Consider the following 21,790-nt stretch of genomic DNA (forward strand, 5'->3'; position numbering starts at 1 on the left):
CTGTTGCTAAGTGTCTGGCTATTTGGCACCACAATGTGGGGTTAACACCACAAAAGCAGTGCTAACCCTGCTCCGAAACAGGGTTTCATAACCCTGGGTAAAAAGCGGTGCTAACCCCAGCGTGAAATGTTCCTTTACCCGGGGTTAAAAGAGGTGTTTAGAATGATAATAACCCATGGTTAAGTGCAGTCTGAAAAGCTCTTATAGTTGTGGTATGGACTTCCCTATTCTCTTAGAATTACAACAATTATTAAAACTTTATAGTTTTTAGTTATCGTCGTTGGTGTGAATGGCTGCTGGTTGTGACCGCTTTGTGTTTTTACGCGTTGCTGCTTATGGTAAAGTGAGCAGAGTAGTTCGCATCCTTAATAATTTGCTATCAAAGTTAATTTTTAATATTGAAGCTTATGCTTCACATTCATTTTGATGCTAAATAAGTAATAAAATTATTAATATTAAAAAAAAAAAAAAAAACACCACCAAATATCAATATTTCAATGCCAGTATTTTATGATCAATTTACAATTCTAGTGAGTGTCACAATCATGGATCTATAACTAGGCAAAATTCGTAGATCTGATCAGTTTGTAACATTTAAAGAACACATTTGTATCTGCAATTCATAAATACAGCTCTCATTAATGCTCTCCCGATCTTTCATCATTTTGTTAAATAACACTTGTGGATTTGATCTCTTTTTAACACTGCTGTAATGACAGTGTCTTCAGCCACTTGACCTTGATGTGTTTCAGAGTGATTGTGAAGAGGGGGCAGAGAAAGCTGGCTGATTATGTTCACAGTTTGAGCTGTAAGCAAAAAAACAATGTGTCCTCTGAATAATCTTATTTGGTCAGCAGGAGCTCTTCCTGTTTACAAAACACACAGCAGTGGCACATTATGGTATAGCTGGAGTCTGCAAAAGCACGTGTGATAGATAGACAGGCAGACAGACGGACAGACTTTATTGATCCCTGATGGGAAATTTGGATGCAAATCATCCACAATATGAAGCTTAAAGTGCATGAATAAAACACACACACCAGATCATTACTGTGAGGCAAGCTTGGCAGAGTTTTTGCACATAAGTACACGTACAATGACGTTCACCAGAGGCAGCTTTCTTGTTGAAATGGTGTACAGTGTACTTCATGAAAAATATCTAATTTGGCCAATGGATTTGTTTTATATTGCACCAGATAAATGGTTTTTGTATACAACCTCAGTTATTTAGTCTGTTAGATCCTGTGCCAGAAATGCTAATGAACATGACAAATCACAGTCAGAACTTTCTACAGTACAAACTTTTTCTTATCATTTTCTGTATTTGCTAATTTCCATAATGACGTAGAAAAGTGGGTGCAAATGACATGAAGTTAATGAGACATCTGTGAGCCGATTTCCCTGTGAAATCACATATTTCACCAACTCAAACACATCCAGCTAACCACCCCCTTGTGACAGTGCGCGCTCCCCCTAAAGTTGCCACTAGTTAAGGATTTAATTACACTGTGAAATCCTGCGACACATGAAAATCGTTAGCAGCGCATCGAGGGGTTCTCGAAAGCTGAATTGCAGGTCCATGTTTGCCACGGTCAGCCAGAAGTCGTGTGATGGATAGCTTGTCAGAATCACCCTCATTTTATGGGTTCACAGATGGTGCATCAGTCATTTTATCTCGAAGACGATACTGTGATATTAGTATCAAGACAGAAGGGATCTGGAATAAGTGTCATTTCCATTCTGATGTGTTCAGCGGTGTGCAGCAAGGTGTGTTTATGTAACCCCTCCTGTTTGAACCACCCGCTGTAAGTGGGACTCGAACCCTGGTCCGCTGGCATGGGAGTCGGGCACTCTAACAAGGAGGCTAAAGACCACAGTCTCTAGCGTCAGTTGCTAGAGCACCTCTTGAGAGCAGGGGAGTAAGGTTTACATGCACAGCTCTTACTGGCCTACGTCCGTTACACTCACCCCCCTAAACCTCACTCCCATCAGGGTCACGGCACCAATGTAACCCCTCCTGTTCGAACCACGACAGCACGGAATAAATCCGTGCAAACCAGCCTCTTATGTTTCTGCCACTGCCTCAAAAGATGTAGGCTAGTCCAGTGCGGCGGCTACATATTGTCATGTTGTAAATAAGACATCTTTATTGCAAATCCCTCCACATTGCAGTTGTTGTTGCTGTTGTTGTTGTTTTTGGTGTATGCCTTCCAATGCAATGTTATTGCTATAGAAACTAATGCAGATATTCCATGGGACACATAAATCGGATTTAAACAGTTGCGATACACAGTGTGGACAGTCAATTATTTAGGTCAGATTCCTATCGGATACAAAAATAATCGGATTTGGACTGACAGTGTGAACGTAGCCAAAGAGGAGTAATTACTCTTGACATAAAAAAAAAAAAAAAAAAAAAATTACAGTTTAAAATTTGGTGGTTTTTTTTTTTTTTTCTTTCTTCACGTTTTTTGTTTTTTGAAAGGATTCTCTCATACTCACCAAGGTCAGATTTATTTGATCAAAAATAGAATAAAAACAGTAATATTGTGAAATATTATTACAATTTAAAATAACTGTCTTCATCAGTGTGACATTATCCTTCATAAAACATTGTTGAAACCATTATACTTTTTTTCAGGATTTTTTGATGAATAGAAAGTAAAAAAAACAGCATTTATTTGAAATTGTATTTTGCAACATTGTAAAAGTCTTTACTGTAGCTTTTGATAAATTTAATACATTCTTGCTGAATTACAGTATTAACTTATTTTTTTTTTTTTTAAACTTACTGACCCCAAACTTTTGAACTGTAGTGTATTTATTATTGAAATTTTCTTATTTTGCAATGGAACTGTCACGGTCTGTACAGCAGTCTTTTATTTATAACTAAACTCAAATCTTCACAAAAACCGAATCTCAGGGATCAGGAACAGAACAACCAACATTAAATGACGTAGCAAAGATGACAATAGACACTGAAAAGGACTAAAAACAGGGTTTAAATAGACAGAACTGAGGAGCAAATTAACAAGACACACCCAACCTGATCTCACGGCAATTCGTCCGTATTTAATGAGTTGGCTAATTCGTACAAATTCGTATGACCTCACTTGTACGATTTCATACATCAAATACAAACTCAAAACATGACAGGAACTGCACTTATTTCTTTTTAAATATCTATTTTTTTTTTCTTGAAAAATCATTAATTGAACTATTAAGGTACACAACTGTTACAATTATTATTTATTATTCCCATCCCTTGGCAAGAATGACTCTTTTTCTTATAGGACAAGCGTACAGTAATATCATATACATTTAGTGCCAGTTTACTGTATAAAATCATCTGTTTCTCGCTCAGTAAAGCGGGGTCAATCAGTCATTCATATCGCACTATAATCTACAAGTCTGATTATAGCTCAGCTTTATCAATTTCACAGGTAGCATTTCTCCATCTGCTACCGATCTTTTAACCCTCACAATGAAATGATAATAAGCTGTCGTCATTAATTGATGAGGGCATATAAAATGAGCTGGATATGGACAGAAAGAGACTGTGTAGGCGAAGACAGAGGACCAAAATCCCGCTGATTTTCTCCCACCAGGCTTCTTGCTAAATTGGCAATATCCAGATTAATGTCCTTTCAGCTCCAGGTTTCCACCACGATGGTCATTAAAATCTAGACGTGCTCATTTGAAACGTAGGGGGTGACTTCATTTGAAAATGAATAAAATAATGCCGGAGCCCCTGGACACTGACATTCTCTTATATGCAGGTAGATCACCCAGCAGGCATTCTGACACCAGAATATCCTGCTCCGCGAGGTGTGCCATGTCTCTAACTCCATTGATGACACTTCGGTGAGGTTGAGGCCGGCATTTGCAGACTGCAGCCATCCGTGTCCGCATGCAAATGTTTCTCTTCCTCCCCTCATATGTCAGATGCTAATTAGCAAATATCTAATTAGTGTTAGAAGATTAATCACTCTTGGGAGAGATGGCTGGGGGGTTTCACTGATGAGACGATGTGATGTGACAAAGATAGTTGCAGAGCTGCTCCTTGCCAAAACACAAACAAATGGAATAAACGGAATTAGCCATAGTGTCTACTGATGTTCACGGATGTTCTTTAGTCAATGAGGTTAAAGGTGAGGCTGACAGACACATTAGTCTGTGACGTCGTCTTTAGCTTTATTCGCTTTCATTTAGCTTTCTGTATCATAAGCCTCAGTAATATTAAACTTCAATGACATTTATGCAATAGTAATGTTTTATAATCCCAAATAAATTAGGATCCCAAGGCGCTGATGCAGTGGTTCTAAACTGGTTGTTCGTGACTTATAAATAAATGCTAAACAATGCTAATATTACATTTAGCCTTTACGCTTTTATCCCTTACAGTACATTGCATTCAGGGTACAGTATACATTTTATCAGTTCATTCATTCCCTGGGTATTGAACCCATGACCATGTCGTTGTCACCATGCTCTACTGTTTGAGCTACAGGACAACAACTAACCATATAATCACGCAAAATACAACATAAAGCATAACTTTTAAAAGGAGAAAAAGCTTCAAATATATTTCAACAATAGTTGATGTCAATTGTCATTAAAACTGGGACAATACATCGATGCATCACAAATTGAGAAATGATTCTGGATCGATTCTGATATTTTCCGTATGTATCGTGATTCTCTCTTGAATCGATTCTAAGCTTAGTTTTCAACAACAGATGGCACTGCGTGCTTTAGAAACTGCCGTACTCTGCTTCCTTCCAATTCCTTATACACACCACTTGAACCTTCTATAAAATAATCATTCATAAAGTTTGAAAAGGTTGAAACGTATTACAAGGGTGTTTGCATTTTGCTGTTTACATTAATCTCGCGTCATAAAAGCATTTTGAGGTGCAAATACATTCTCAGACTCAGCCGAACGCACGAGCGCTCTTCTTCATGAGCATTTGACTGTGCGATTAAAAAAATAGCCTAGAGTGCCATCTGCTGTTAAAGGTGCAATGTGTAAAATTTGGGAGGATCTATTGACAGAAATGCAATATAATATACATAACTATGATTTCAGTGGTGTATAAAGACCTTACATACTGAACCGTTATGTTTTTATTACCTTAGAATGAGCCATTTATATCTACATTCACCGCGGTCCCCCCTCCATGTCAAGTCGTCATTTTGCGCCGGCATGTTTCTACAGCAGCCCTAAATGGACAAACACTCTACAGAGCACGTTTCATCACTATGTTTTTCTTCTAAATCGTTTGTGTATTTAGAGGCAGCTTGCATCATCACTATGTTGAATATGCATGAAGAAGTAGTAGTAGTAGTAGTCGTCTGGTTTATTAGAAGCAGAGACCATTCTTTGTTAGAAGTAAGAAGAAACCTCTTTGCCTGACTGGCTAACGTACTCTCTGCTGTCTCAGATGATGATATCTTTGACTTGTGTCGGCCAGACGGGCACCGTAGCTTCTCTATTTTGCTTTGAAAGGGAGGGGTGAGCTGCCGTTGGTTGCAATTCGCAACCTCACCGCTAGATGCCGCTAAAATTTACACACTGCACCTTTAAAAAACTACGCCCAGAATCAATATGCGATGCATTTGGAAAATATCAGAAAAGATCCATGAATCGCGATGCATCGATATATTGCCCCAGTCCTAGTATTTCATTGTAAATTCATCTGTAACTTGGAAGAAGCTGGCAAATTAAGCCATTGCAAATATGGACAGGTTGCGAAACATGACCTCATCTTTGAAAACTGTGAACAAAACTACCCAACTTAAAAGAAAATATGACACACACTACATTAGGAATGGGTTACTTGGGTCGCTGCTTGATGTCCAATCTAAAATCTTAGTCCTGGAGCAAAACCATCTCTAGCTTGTTTTCCTTTCTTCAGCAGAACGTCACATGCATGCAGGTGAACGGCGGGTTATTCTAATCAAACCGCTCTTGCTTTTATCTGCACAGTGAAAGCTGCCTCTCATGTAAAAGAGAATGTGAGAACTGGACAAGAAGCGAGGGAAAAGGGCATAAGTAATCCCTCCGCCATTGATAGCCTTTGTTCTTCCTCGGCTGAAAGGGAATATTTGATCAGGGCCACCTCTCTGAACCACATTCATTTCACCATCCGCCTCATGAAACTGAAATTTGTGCTGTAATTAGTTATCGTCTCCTAAACTTCAATGTGATCTTTAAGAGAGAGAGAGAGGGAGAGATGTCTGAGTTGAAAAATTGGACATCAATTCATTAATGTTTCTTATTTAAAGTAAGTAGAAAACACGAGTTTCTTAGTAAAAGCCTGTAATATATTTTTGCTTTCCTGAAATATTTTGGATGACTGTTGTACTGTTGCTCAGTGATATGACACCAGCATTTTTAAGTCACTAATAAATTTAAACACGATCTGCCCACTCTGAATTTCACTACTATAACTTGGGCATGAATTGAACAATTTGACTAAGTATATAATTATGGCACTAGTTCACTCGAACTGTTGATATGTTGGAAGTAATTTGCAATACGCAAGGACTGTCAAGTGCATGGCTAGCGGCGTTTTAGTGCAACATAGCCAAAAGCAGCTTCTGTGTAAGCGGTTTTACTGATAGCCGTTGGCTGCACGGGATGGCAGGGAAGGTGGACGTCTACATTCTGTTTTGGCTTAATTGGAGACGTCGACAGTTAGGCACAGCCCTGGAGGAAATCTACAAAGACATTTGGTGTATATTAATGGTGGTTGATTGGCTCTCAGCTTGGGGAGGAGTGGGAGGTTATAACTGATGCAGTTGGCACAAACCCATCCATGCAAAATGACATTGGATTGGACGATTCATCCAGCAGAGGCAGGGGCATTTAAGATCATTTGCATATCGTAGTGAGCTAGATGAGTGACAGCCACAAGCAGACACCTGTGCAGTGATTAGCCCATACCCATGACAGCCTGCAAAGTAAGAACAGAGATGCACAAGGGAATGAGCTTCTGCGTCTCAAGAGACGTCAGTTTTCCCTTGGTATCTGAATTTTTTATTTATTTCTTTTTCCTATTGGAGAGTATTTTATATGTGCAGTGTACATTTACATTATGTGCTTTTGCTTATTTCTGACCTCATCAATAAACATTATCTTTAGAATTCATATCACTAATATTACTATCTCTACTTTTTTCCTGATAAATATTCATTATCCTGAAAATCTCCCATCAATATATACTGCTCTTGCATCTGTAACATGGAATAGCAAATCTGAAATAAAAATCATTGTTCATTTCTTAATTTAGGTGGTATCTTCCATTGTGTCTCTTAGTCCTTTTTATATATTTCAACTCCTTCTTGTGAAATTTATCTGATAAAAAAAAAGAGATGAATTGCTGACCCAATTGTGTCTACCTGATCAAAGCCTTGCATACAGAAAAAAACATTCCAATGCTAGATACATACTATGTGTGGATGTTGTGAACCAAAAAGGCGCTGTTTACAACATATACAATGTCTAAAATCCTGAGTGGAGGAAAGATTGCTTATGTGGCAATAAAATCTAGTTTTTGGAAATATATTCTTTGTATTTGTTGGTTATGTGGTTTTGAAAAACTTTCAGACTATTTTTAAGAAAAGTTTAAAGGGTTAGTTCACCACAAAAGGAAATTTCTGTCATTAATTACTCACCTTTATGTCGTCCCAAACCTGTAAGACCTTCGTTCATCTTCAGAACACAAATTAAGATATTTTTGATGAAATCTGAGACCGTAGGCAGCAACATCATTGCACATTTCAGTGCCCAGAAAGGTAGCAAAGACATTGTTAAAGTAGTCCATGTGACTACAGCGGTTCAACCTTAATGTTATGAAGCAACTAGAATACTTGTTGTGCGCAAAAACAAACAAACAAACAAACAAAAAAAAGATTTTATTCAACAATATTTCTTCTCTTCCCTGTCATTAAAGGGTTAGTTCACCCAAAAATGAAATTTCTGTCATTAATTACTCACCCTCATGTCGTTCTAAACCCGTAAGACCTTCGTTCATCTTCGGAACACAAATTAAGATATTTTTGATAAAATCTGATGGCTCAGTGAGGCCTGCATCGACAGCAATAACACTCCCTTTTTCAATGCCCATAAAGCTACTAAAAACATATTTAAAACAGTTCATGTGACTACAGTGGTTCAACCTTAATATTATAAAGCGACGAGAATACTTTTTGTGTGCCAAAAATAACAAAATAGCAACTTTATTCCACAATATCTAGTGATGGGCGATCTCAAAACACTGTTTCATGAAGCTTTGACGCTTTACGAATCATTTGTTTCGAATCAGTGGTTCGGAGCGCCAAAGTCACATGATTACGTCATAAGTGTTTTGAAACTTCAAAGGTTCACGTGACTCTGGCAGTTTGATACGTGCTCCAAACCACTGATTCGGAGCAAAAGATTCGTAAAGCTTCGAAACTTAATAAAGCAGTGTTTTGAAATCGTCCATTAGATATTGTTGAACAAAGTCATTATTTAGTTTTTTTGGTGCACAAAAAGTATTCTAGTCGCTTTATAATATTAAGGTTGAACCACTGTAGTCACATGAACTGTTTTAAATATGTTTTTAGTAGCTTTATGGGCATTGAAAAAGGGAGCATTATTTCTGGCGATGCAGGCCTTACTGAGCCATCAGATTTTATCAAAAATATCTTAATTTGTGTTCCAAAGATGAACAAAGGTCTTACAGGTGTGGAACGACATGAGGGTAAGTAATTAATGACAGAATTTTCATTTTGGGTGAACTAATCCTTTAAAAAAAACAGTAATAAAAGATTAGGTTAAAGCAGTGGTCTCAAACTCAATTCCTAGAGGTCCACAGCACTGCACAGTTTAGCTCCAATCAGCTCCAACTCAAACCTGCTTGGTAGTTTCTAGTAATCCAGAAGACCTTGATTAGCTGGATCAGGTGTGTTTGATTAGGTTTGGAGCGAAACTGTGCAGAGCTGTGGCCCTTCAGAAATTGAATTTAAGACCACTGGGTTAAAGCTTAGTTAATAAGGATTTATTTTTAAGAAATTCATTATTTTAATGATGCTTTTTATCTACATTATGAGTATCAAAATGAATTTTAATTCAAAACTTAAAAACATGCTCATCATAGAATGTGTGTATTCATGTATTGTGCAGTATACCTTGGATTTTGAACATCATGAGCATCATGTCATTGATCCTTACCTCTATAGGTGATCTACGGTGGCCAAATATAGCTGTCTATCATCTACTCACATACATACTGTACAAAGGCACCAACCTCTGTAAGTACCACCACTTGGGTCCATTGAATAATTTCACCACCATAAGTGCTCTCTCTTGGTTTGGGAATTGGACTGCTCTCATATACCCCACGCGTATTCATGAACAGATCCTGCAGTCTAGTTATAGGGTGTACTCACACTAGGCACGGTTGCCTTGAACCGAGCCCGAGCGTGATTGCCCCCCCTCCCCACTCCCCCGCTGGCCCGCTTTCACACTGCACTTAACGTTCCAGGCCGGAGCACGCTTATGTCATATACGATGCAATTTTTTGAATGGAAGAAAACAGGAAGAAATGCACTTTCGCTAAGATACTGCCTAATAATAGGCTATTTATAATTTATACCGCGCAGCGATTTTCAATAGCATGTATCAGAGGATTATTACGAAGGCAGCTGACGTTAATGGAGGAATTTGCAGCTTTACTCGCAAACTACAATTCCTGTTCATCAATAAGGTGAGAATCAGACCCGTTATAAACCCAAATACACTCGAATTAATTACATGAATTGATAAGCGTACTATCAAAGTAGTAATAAAGATGTTTGCCGTCATAGTGATGACAGTAGTGCACACAAAAGTAGTAACTGTTCCATGCTCTGGCACGGTTAGCGCTCACACTGCATGCGAACTGCGCTCGAGCCCAACCGAACCCCGCTCTGGCCCACCTCTTCCAAGTGAGCCAGGGCCGGCTAAACGAACCGTGCCCGGGCACGGAACGGAGTGATCACATTTGTCAAACGAACCAGGCTTTGCGGTTCAGAGCGCCTAGTGTGAGTACACCCATAGACCATGGTAGATGTAAAGTGCCGACATTAGAAGCTGTTAACTCATATCGTCCAAACTTAGACTGCAGGTGCAGTATTGGTAGAACTGCCTGTTCTTCTGGGTGTTCATGGGCACTGGTCAGAGAACAGCTTTATTGAAATGGCTCAGAGTCAGGATGGGATTTAGGTGAGCAAAACTGCTCATAGGTCAGCGTGAAAGGATAGGTTCTCTAGTAGGGTTTTGCCCAGCAGGAACAGGAAGCTGACCCATATGGGTGAAGGATGGCGAGCAGCAGGCCAAGCTTGGCTATGTGAAGCCCAGCAGGCTTAGAGCAACAATGTGGCAGCTTGGAGCTTCACAGGAGCATTGGACATCTAATGGTCAGTGATACCCTTATGATTACCACCTGAACAAAACATGATCCTTTGGATCACATTTAGTGACTGGGCTTCAAAAGCTACTACAGCACTTGGTGTTGTCTCTAGACTTGTCTAAGCTAGGGAGTTTCAAACTTTTTGATGCCAGAGACACCCACATAAACTGAAAAAAAAAAAAAAAAAAGAAATTGTAAAAAATATACATGTAATTTCAAAGAAACTGCAAGTAACACGTTGAATTAAATGTGACATTTTGAAGTAGGAAGATTGAAATTGTATTTTCTTGTAAAACATACCCCAATAATCTTTTATTACAACTTCGAAAAATTCTTTTTTTTAGTGTTATCACGATCCCCTTGTGAGGAACCCCAGCTCTTAAAATATATATGCAGCTATATTGCATTACTGACCCATTTGTACATGAATAATAACTTTCACATTGTTGCTGTATTGAAGGTAGCAAAGTCTTTTCTGGGAAATAATGAATTTGTATAAAGTATGTATTTTTTCTACCCACTATTAATGTTAGATGCGTAAACACAAAAAGAATTATCAATTCAATTATTTTTGTATAACACTTTTTCCCATACAAATATTATTACAAAGCAGTTTTAAAGTAAACATTTCTTTAAAAAATAAAGGCAAAGTAAAATAAAGATTAGATTTGATAATAGATTTTCTAATAGATTTATTAAGCAATTGAATCACTCTTTAGTGTCAGCTGACTCCGCTCTTTTCAGTGAATTGATCAAACTTGTCAGTAAAATTATTTAAACTGGTTTGTGATTATTTCTGAATGATTAAGACAGCTTACTATGCATTTTCTGGATTGATCAAGGTGAGCTTTTTTTGTAAAATTGTTTAGGTTTCAGATATGCAGATATGGAACTTATAAGATAATTTATTTAAATGCTGTATGCAGATAAGAAACTAGTGAAATCATCTGTAGCCCTTAGTTTAAAATGGTGACAATATACATTAGTAACTCTCTCTCTCTCTCTCTCTCTCTCACTCTCTTATCCAAATATCATAATGTAGGAGTTAAATAATAATAATCGTGATATTTGACTAATCTGAGTCAAGCTATCGCTCACTCTCTCCATCATGAACATTCCCGGCCACATCCCACCCCTCCCTTACAATCTGCGCTGCAAGCATCTGCTGTATGTGGAGTAGAGAGCAGGCACAGCTCCGCTCTGCCTCTCCAGAACTACACTCTTTTGTTCCAGGAATTCTCTCCGCTCTGCTACCTTTTTACCTTGTTTACCTCCAAAACGAAGCAGAGTAAAAGAAACGGAGATGAACGCGTGTGGTGTGTAGAACTGTCAACAGAACGCTGTTGCTGTGGGGAGACTCGTTAGTGTCCCTGAGTGCAGATTCACTGTCAGAACTGCGAAGTTTTAGGGTCCGTTTCTCTACCTGTTTAAAGGATTTCTGACTGACTTCACAGCCGGTTGCGGCGGCATTACGAAAAGCCGGGAGAGATGCACCACCCGGGCATCCACAGGGCGAAAGCGCTCCACCACGATCCAGGTAAGAAAAGCCGCTTCACTCTTTCACTGACATCATCGGGTAAACGATCGGCAAAGAAAGGCGCGTGCGGTGCGCGCGAAAGTGCCACGGTCAAAGCGCGCGCGCCCAGATGAGACAAACGCGGACTTTCTCTGTCATGGGTAAACTGATATCTCTTTGTAAATATATGGAATCTTCACGTGCATTTCTATATTCGGATATTTCGCGACGAAATAACTGACTAAACACTAACAAATATGATGAAAGCTACATAAAAAACCTGCCCATAATCAAACAAACTCCGTTTAGAAGCTTTCGAGCGAAATAAAAAAGCAGCCTTGTGCTTTATTGGAGAAAGATCAAGTAGTTAGCTTCAAGAATTTAGTTAGTTGTTTAGTAGACCTATTTGTTGTTCTTTGTGAAGACAAAATCCAGAAATGATTATCTTCATTGTCATGCTGTAAAGTTACAAAACACTGACCAGGGATTTATGGCTCAAAAACCTTTTAGCCTATTTATTGGTGTATTGAGACTTGTTTTGTATTAGAAGTGTTTTATTCAGATAATGACAAGCAAATACAATTTATTTGCGTGTTGTCTCCAGCCCTTAAAATGAAAAACTGAAAATAGTGTTAACCCACCAAAAATTGGTCATCATTAATTACCCTCACGCCTTTGACCCATTTTTATTCTGTGAAACACAGAATGTTTGAGCTACTTTGTACAGCAAAAACGTATGATGATACTGTAAATTAAGCAGGGAACTATACCTGTTGATCTTTTATGGTTTCATTTTTGGCAGAAAAGATAACCATCGCTGTTAGACATTTCAAAGGCTTTTTACATTGTCACCAGTAAGTTAAAATTAAGATTTACAGTACTATAACTGTATTTCAATTTTACAGTAGCCTATGGTACTGTATTTATGTAATACAGTGCAATTACTATTAAAAAACAGGTTATACACTACTGTAACTCATTAATTTGTGCTAAATATAAATTATATTTTATTATTTTTATATAGAATTGTATCCTACATAAATACTACTAACATTTAAGTCAAACAGACACAATTATAACAAAATATCAAATTCTTTATTTAAAACATTACATACATAACACCTAAAAATACACAATGCTAATGCTGGGACAGTGCATCTTCAGCATTTCTCATGTCTTAGAACTTTTTGCAGTATCCTCTGGATTTATTCTCACAAAGAATCTTTAGGCAACTGAAAATTAATGGAAATACATGTAAGCAGTCAAAGAATACATATAACCCAGGTGCTGCTCCAAAACGTAGGCCATGTTTACTCACCATCCACTTTGTTACAGAGATAAATGTGTTCCTGAAGAAAAAAAAGAAAAAATCAATAAGCTAAGAAAGTCTTTTTTAAAATCAAACGTTATGCGTTACGCCTAGTTCCATCCCTGGGCAAAACCCGAGGTGCTGCCGTGCTGGTTCCATGTCTACCCAGGATGTGAGCAATGTGACGCGACATAAGACAACAGACCCCATTATAATCACTGATACTGTCTACACTGGATGCAGCTCTGACAAATCCCAGACAGTAAACTGATTATATTTCTGATGTACAGTACTCCAAGCGCTCACGCTATTTCTGACACTAAAGGACAATTGGATTTGCATTTTGCAACTGTCACTTTGACATGTCCAATGTAGACAGCCGTTGTGGTGTTGTAGACACAGCGTAAGGCAAATCCTGTCAATCAAATTTTTAAAAAAATAGGAAAATAAAAAAACATGATGGAATAGCTCCAAAGAGGCCATTATGGCAAATAAAGTAATATACAGCAATTTTTAAAAATCCAGTAAATCTCTGTATGTGGTGTTTGACATCACTGAAAATCCCCATTATATAAAGGGAATTAATTTAAAGTATTATACTGGGTGATATATAATAAATAACTACAAATTACAGAAATGTCTAACAGTGCACTTTATGAAACAGAAGCTCACACATTTTGCATAAGAAATGTCATGTTTCACAGATGAAAAAAAAGAAAAGAAAACAGGGCTGAAACAAGATGGGAGTTAATTAACAGTGAAAAAGTTACATTTCTGGGTGAGCTATTCCTTTAAGACAATGAAGTGAATGATTTGAGTAGGCTGTGCTTATGCCTAATTACCATGACTAAGCAATGAAGTTCCCAACTGTGTTTTATTTTCATTCTGTCTTTGTTTTATCAGCATTATTATGATTCATCCACATGCTGTGAACGGTGGCCAAGAAACAATATAGTTAATAATGTGTCACATTGAACCAAACTTTCATTTTGATTAATGCTGAAGAGGCGGGTAAATAAGTTTTTCACAATGTTATGCATCCCTAGCAACTTGCATTATGAATCACAGTTGTATTTTTATCTGAAATACAATCCACATTGATTATAAATGCTCGCAGAGTAAAACTCAATGGCTGTGAGATGGATTCAGTCATATTAAGCTCTATGATGGAGAGGCCACACATGGAGAAGGCGGCTGGATAAATTGCCCGGAGGTCCTGAAATTAAATGCTTTCCACCAAGACAAGTCCAGCAGATGCTCTGGTCAGCGTATGTGTGCGTGCACACGTGTGTGGTAAAAGCGTGCTGTCTCCTGCAGAGAAAGAGATCCTTTTTCTTCATCTCTACACAAGAGCGTAGCTGTGCACTTCGGGGAGCCGGGGAGAGAACGTGAGCAAGAGCGGCATATCTCTGCTTTTACGAGCTTCTTAAAATTAGACTGGCATGAAGCAATTTACCTCAGCTCAGGCCTCTTAGCTCACAGATGCAGGAGATGGAGAGAGAAGAGGGGGTGATTGAAAAGCCTCCTGTCCAGAATGTGTGATCAATGGCAGGCAGTTCCACCCTCCCCATCACCGCCTGTCTCTATCAATTCAGAGCTCAGTGGGCAATCACCCCTCGACTTCACCTCCATCCACCTCTGTCTCATCCAGAAAGACACTGTGGCGTTCAAAGTCCTGATCCTGCCTCATCCACACACCCCTGCTAGAGAAGGCCGTGGCTACAGCATCAGTGTGTTGCTGTTTTACAGAGTGTATTCACAAAGCAACACGAGCAGCTGTGCTTTAAACACGCGGTGGGGTAAGATATGTAAAGTTTAAGGGGGAAAAATACAAAACCTGAATCAGTAAATCTTTGGGAAAAAAGCCCCAGAAGTGGATGTGGAGCAGCAAGATGCTTGCCTGTTTTCTAAAGTCTCCTTAAGCTCTTTTGAGCCATCACTGTCTAATTATCAGTACTTTTGCTTTGGTTCTTGAGCTTGAAGAACCCAAATTTTAAATTGAAAAATATGGAATCCATTAACCTTGCAGGCAAGGGCCACTTGCTGGCATCTCATTAGAGGCGAGGGAAATTGAGCAACACAGGAAAATCTATTATTGTTTTAATAAGCCAACAGTTTGTTAATTTAAAGGGTCTTAAGTGTAACTGCAATTTTTCATCAATAGCAACTTAATGGAATAGGCACATTGGGAGCAGCTTAGAGTGTTTTGGATAGCCTCAATAAACACTGCGCTGATGGCAACACATATACACAGCTCGTGCTGAAACACTGCCGTTTTGAGAGAATTTCTACTGTGGACGCACAGGGCAAAGCTTCTTTTTGAGTGTCAGGTGGAGGCGTTTCTTTAGCTCTCATTTTTGTGGGCTGGTGCAAACAGACGTGAAAAATAAAACACCTCAGACTACTTAAACTTCGCTCATTAGCACCTAATGGCGTTACTGCAGTGATATGGGAATTGTGATTTATGCTGATTACAGATTAATTATAATTAGTAATTATTTTTTATTTTGAAGCCACTAATATATTACTATACTAATATATTGGCTGATAAATCTACATTTTATGAGACTGATTACATAACACTTAGAATACTTAAAGGTGCAGTAAGCAATTTCTGAGAAGCACTGTTGTTTATATATTTGAAATCAACCCAAACAAACACACCCCTACCTTCATTGCTCCACCCCCAAAATGCACGAACATGCAATGCAAGAGTGGATTTCTCTTTATCATAGCTGAAGCAAAACAAAATAATGCTTCACAAAAAATAAGGCAAAGATGACGAACATAAGACAAGGAATCATAAAAAAATAACATAAAGTGCACAATAGTATATACAAGCAAGAGTTTGTTGTTAGTCGCCAGCAGCACACAAGCTCCAGACAAACAACGACACTCAATACTGTCCTGTTACTATAGCTAACATTACAACAACAGCATATCTTGGTTCTGTGAAGCATAGCAAAACCAATGTTACTCACGTATGGAGCAGAAACAACACAACCTCTGCATTCATTTTCAAGCCTTCCCGCTTAAGTCTCTCCAGTGCTGGAAAGCTTTTCAAATATTAACGCGTGTCCTAAAGCCCTGGGTATACTTTGTTTTATTACACACAGTGGAATGCACAGCCTTGCAAAGTATACTTTATTTAACTTGTACGTGTACACAGGCGTTCGACGCATGTGCAGTTTTGAGCAATCTCTTGCTACGAGTTACAACCCATGTAAATATATTCTTTCATGGTAGAGTTGTACAAATTAGGGTGCTTTCTAATCTCTTCGCACAATCTGTCATCTATATAGGCCTCCATTGTCGCTGTAGCTTGCATGCGTTCCGGTCTGTTCTGTTTATCCTCGTTTTTTTCGACTACTTTGTGAATCGACGCCCCCCAGGGCACAGTTGTCACCTTGTGGATAAAGTAATTACTGCAAAAAAAAAAATAAAAAAATTAAATGCGCATGTGCGCTCTGCGCATACAAAGTACAAAAATCTGGCGGTGTGCGTACAGTACGTGCGTACCCTTCTGATGACAAAATTCACACCGCGCACTGTACGCTGATCCTCGAGTACCTGTAAAAAAAAAAAAAAAGCATACTTTGGGCTTAAAGCACTTGCCTGATCATAATCCTTCTTTTTCCGGTGATATTGCTCTGATCTTTTCTCTTTTGTAATGTCTCTCAGCCATCTCTCTTTCTACAGTCTTTCTTAAAATCTCCCATCTCTCTCCTACTGCTGATTGGCTAAGTAACAGCATCTCTCAGAAATTGCTTACTGCACCTTTAAATCTCTATGTGCTCCAAATGACACCAAACATCATGTATGTTGTAAAAATGCTTTCCATTTTAAAACAGGTATCAATATTTCTTATCCCACTATCATTTAACAAATTTAGGTTTACATAATTATACATGTCTTTGGCAAATTTTCTATTTTATTTTTATAAATAATTTTTTTTGTAGTTTTTTCATAAATACAGCAATGATCTTTTTTGTTCTTTTGAATAATTGTGCAGCTCTGATTCTTCTCACTATTTTTAATTAAAGCAGCAGACCACAGTGTGTATGCGTGTGCATAGATGCTCACCTGCACCTTTGCTGCTCTCAGTGGGAAATTAGTATCAAGTTCATCAGTCCCAAAGCCGGCCTTAATTAACACTGGGATTAAGGGCTCACTGTGTCATCGCCATTGATTTATCTGATCTGTCATTTGGCAAGCCCTCAAATTAAAGGGTTAGTTCACCCAAAAATGAAAAAATGTCATTTATTACTCACCCTCATGATTCGGATCGCGTATCAAAACGCCAAACTGCTGAAATCACGTGAATTTGGCACTCCGAGCCGCTGATTCGACACAAAAGATTCATAATGCTCCGAAGCTTCCTGAAGCAGTGTTTTGAAATTGCCCATCACTATATAAGTAGTTATTTTGTTTTTTTGGCGCACCAAAAATATTCTCGTCGCTTTATAATATTAATATTGAACCACTGTACTCACATGACCTGATTTAAATATGTTTTTAGTACATTAATGGATCTTGAGAGAGGAAATGTCATTGCTGGCTATGCAGGCCTCACGGAGCCATCGGATTTCAACAAAAATATCTTAATTTGTGTTCCGAAGATTAACGAAGGTCTTATGGGTGTGGAACAGCATGAGGGTGAGTAATAAATGACATTATTTTCACTTTAATCTGGAACAATGGAGTATCTAATAGATTATTTAGGGTTTATTGATGGATTTGATGTCTTGACCCAGTGTTTTTTTGTGCATTTTAAAACCTTTTTTGCACAGTTTTTATTTCATTATCAGATATCAATGCAATGGTTGTTGGATACTTGGAAGAAATTTTTTACATTGAGAAGTCATGAGGTGACAATAAGATAAAGGACAGTGATTAATTGAAGGGAGAAATGTTGGAGCTGTTGTGTGAGAGCAGGTTGAACTATAAAGTGTGAGTGTCTGAATCCATGGTGCTCTGAGCTCTTTATGTGTTAAACTCACACATTACAGCCACTGTTGCAGGGTCAGACTGGAGTGGTCAAAGACAGTAAGACAAGAGAGGAAAAAAGAATAAGAGCTGGACAGCCGTTATGTTGTGATGAATTGATGTCGTGTTTGTGTGCATGTGTGTATGTGCACTCACGTCCTTGTAGTGCCTTAGATGGAGATGTAGAAGAGCATTACACAACTGCTATTCCTCTGGGACCTTTCCATGCTGAAGGGCACAGCTGCAGTGTCACATGAAACATGGTCCAGTCTGCCCTGTATGATCAGTCTTTGCCACCCCTTTCATGTTTCCGTGTAGTGTGAAGGGCCAGGAGATTCACTGCGCTCACTTTTTTGTTTTTTGGTCAGTTGGCAAGAGTGTTCCTGTTGAAACCTGCCCCCTCTTCTCTTCTCTTCTCTTCTCTTCTCTTCTCTTCTCTTCTCTTCTCTTCTCTTCTCTTCTCTTCTCTTCTCTTCTCTTCTCTTCTCCATGTTAATCACTTCATCTTTTTCTTTTTTCCCATTAGCACCTCTCAGTCACACGGGTAAGAGCAGAGGTGAAAATGTTATGTGATCATGTCTGTGCTTGTTCTTTTTCTCAATGTTGATATAATCATGTTCTCACTTGTTGAAATTCTGCTCTGGATTTGCCCGAGGACACCATAATTTGCGCATCAATATAAAGCACAAGATAAAGTTTATGGATGAACAGACATTATCATATGTAGTTTAATATCTGAAGTAAATATCACTGTAAGGGCAGGTGGGCACCAGTGATAGTGAGATATTATGTACCATAAGGGCTCAGGGCAGCACAACAAACAGCCTGGTTTAAGGAGAACATTAATTTGCAGATTTTACATCCAGCTTTCTCTGACACACCGCATTTGTGGCACTGAATGATCACTGCGAAGAATAGAGGATTCAGTGGCTGAATGATATTTTGTGTAGTTTTAGTGGTATCATCTTGTTTTGTAAGACAGAGATAAAGTGGGGCTTGATCCCGTGGTGAGAGCTCTGGCCCACTGATGGCAATGACAAATAAGCAGTGGTAAACTTTGTTGGGGGGGTGAGGGTTGGGGGAGAGACGAGTGCCCTCCTCATCCATCACTGGCCTACTCACACACAAACAAGCTCTCTCTCGCGCACACACACACACACAGAGAGAGAGAGAAACACTCCGTTTCTTGAGCAAAACAGCATCGTCACCTCTGGGAGAAGAGTTGTTTATATCGCTTCTGTCTCTGTCTCGTTTGTTTGTCACAGTGATGGAGACTGACATTTGACCTTCATCAAGCTCCTATGTGCTGTTTTTTTATCACAAGAGCTGTGAGAACACCATACTGAGAGGTTGAGGTTTGTACGCGCATATGCTTTAAATGGTGTTTATATACAGTGTGTGTGTCAAAAAGTGTGTCGAAAATGAAAGTAAAGTCATTTATAATGTTACAAAAGATTTTTGTTTCAAATAAATGTCGTTCTTTTGACATTTGTATTCATCAAAAAATCAGTCAAGTGTTTCTTGAGCAGCAAATCAGCATGTTAGAATGATTTCTGAAGGATCATGTGACACTGAAGACTGGAGTAATGATGCTGAAAGTTTAGCTTTGCCATCACAGGAATAAATTACATTTTAAAATAACTTTAAAAAAAACAAAAAAAAAAAACACTGATTTTGTAGCCTTGGTGAGATTAAGGACCTTCTTTCAAGATATTAAAACATCTTACTGAGCCCAAACTTATACAGTCAAACCAAAATGTATTCAAACACCTTCAACATTTCACACATTAAAACACTTTATTCGCTTTAGTTAAAAAAAAATGGTAATAAAATATGACAAGATCTCAAAGTTAAACTGTCAGAAAAAATTGATCTTAATTATGTCAGATAACACTTGACAAAACATGGTCAGGTCAAAGTGTGAATAATTTTTGGTTCCAAATTTTTATCAGTTTTACTGGTAGTCCACTATATGAGGAATTTTGGGGTATAATATGTCACAGTTTAATTTATTTTGCTATCCTCACTTACATAAATGAACTATAGTGTCCTGCACCCACTAGTAAAAATATATCAAAAATGTCTGAATAATTTTTGGTTTGACTGTATATAATATTTTTTAGAATTTGGTTAGGATTATTGCTGATAAGAAACTTGATAAGAAGTGTTCTGTCTAAAACACTCTAGTGGAAATTATCTTCGGCATGTCTAAATTTGGTCAGTTCTATTTATCATTTGCCATTTCTATTTGTCTTGAAGTAAGGTGGTTTGTTGATGAAAGGTGCATGTGGTTTGGATTTCAAACAGATCAATGAAGAGAAAACGAGAAGAGAGAGAGGGAGGGAGAAGAGAATCTTGCGATATCTGTCATTACATCGGATGACAGCTCATGTCTGGGGTTTAGAGTCAAACCGTGTAGCATTTTCTCTTCTTCCCACGTAGGAGAAGAGCCCAGAGCGTCTGCTTTACTGCAGACTTCAGTGCCGGGGTGTCATTTTGCTGAAAAATCTGCCTGTGTCTGATAGTTAGAAGTGTAGACTCATGGGTCTGTGGGACTGCAGAAGCATTTCTTTTTGTGTCACACTGCGTTCGGATTGCGTTCATGACGCTGACTGGGCATCAAAAATAGAACATTACACAAGCGAAGAGGGTGTTCGGCCATCTTACATCAAATACATCATTTCAGGATGTGAGGAACACCAGTTTTTGTGCATCACACTGGTACTGACGTTTGACTAAATGTAGGCTTTTTGCATATGACAAATTACATTATTTATTAAACAAGTTTTATTATTTAAATATGTTACAATTATTAGTTGTAATATAGATTATTTAAATTTATATTCATGCTTTAAATAATAATGTGTGTGTGTGATGGCAAAGCTGTATTTTTTCAGCATCATTACTCCAGTCTTCAGTGTCACATGATCCTTCAGAAATCATTCTAATATGCTGATTTGCTTCTAAAGAAACATTTCTTCTCATTGTCAATTTTGAAAACAGTTATGCTACTTAATATTTTTGTGGAACTATGTTCTGTTACAAAGGTGTAAATGAGCAGGCCAGGAAGCAGAATACTTTAATACAACACATGGAGAAACACTAGGACACATGAGGAAACACCACATATAACACCTACAACGACTAACAAAACACAAGTAAAACACAAGCGCTATATATACACAGGGAAGACTAGCTTAACAAGATAACAAGTGGCCGTGGTAAATGGGAAACACCTGGAGAAACTAATCAACATGAAAAACTACAAAAACAAAGCATAGCACAAGACAGGAAATAACAAGAGTCCACGAACACACAGGGAATATATGACAGACATATTTTTTCAGGATTCTTCAGTTAATAGAAGTTTCAAAAGAATATAATTTATTTGAAATATAAATATTTTGTAAAGTTTAAAAAAGTAAAAATCTTTACTGTCACTTTTGATCAATTCAATTTAATGCATCCTTGCTGCTTGGGTACAGTAAGTATTATATTATATTATAACACTTTATTTTAAGATGACATAGTTAAATGTTA

General features: G+C 38.1%; 1 protein-coding gene across 4 annotated transcripts in view; it reads left to right on the top strand.

Moving 5' to 3' along the window:
• Positions 1-21,790, top strand: part of tenm2b (teneurin transmembrane protein 2b) — a 289,835-nt gene that overhangs the window by 123,427 nt on the left and 144,618 nt on the right. For 2 of the 4 annotated variants that reach the window (XM_051876633.1, XM_051876635.1), the window contains exon 1: positions 11,603-11,976. The exons of the other annotated variants lie outside the window; for them this stretch is intronic. In XM_051876633.1, coding sequence (XP_051732593.1) covers positions 11,928-11,976 — 49 coding nt within the window. In that variant the 5' untranslated portion in view covers positions 11,603-11,927. Of the gene's footprint in view, positions 1-11,602; positions 11,977-21,790 lie in introns of those variants that run through there. 4 annotated transcript variants of the gene reach the window in all.

Source organism: Ctenopharyngodon idella, chromosome 21, assembly GCF_019924925.1.
Source record: "Ctenopharyngodon idella isolate HZGC_01 chromosome 21, HZGC01, whole genome shotgun sequence".
Taxonomy (NCBI): Eukaryota; Metazoa; Chordata; class Actinopteri; order Cypriniformes; family Xenocyprididae; genus Ctenopharyngodon; species Ctenopharyngodon idella.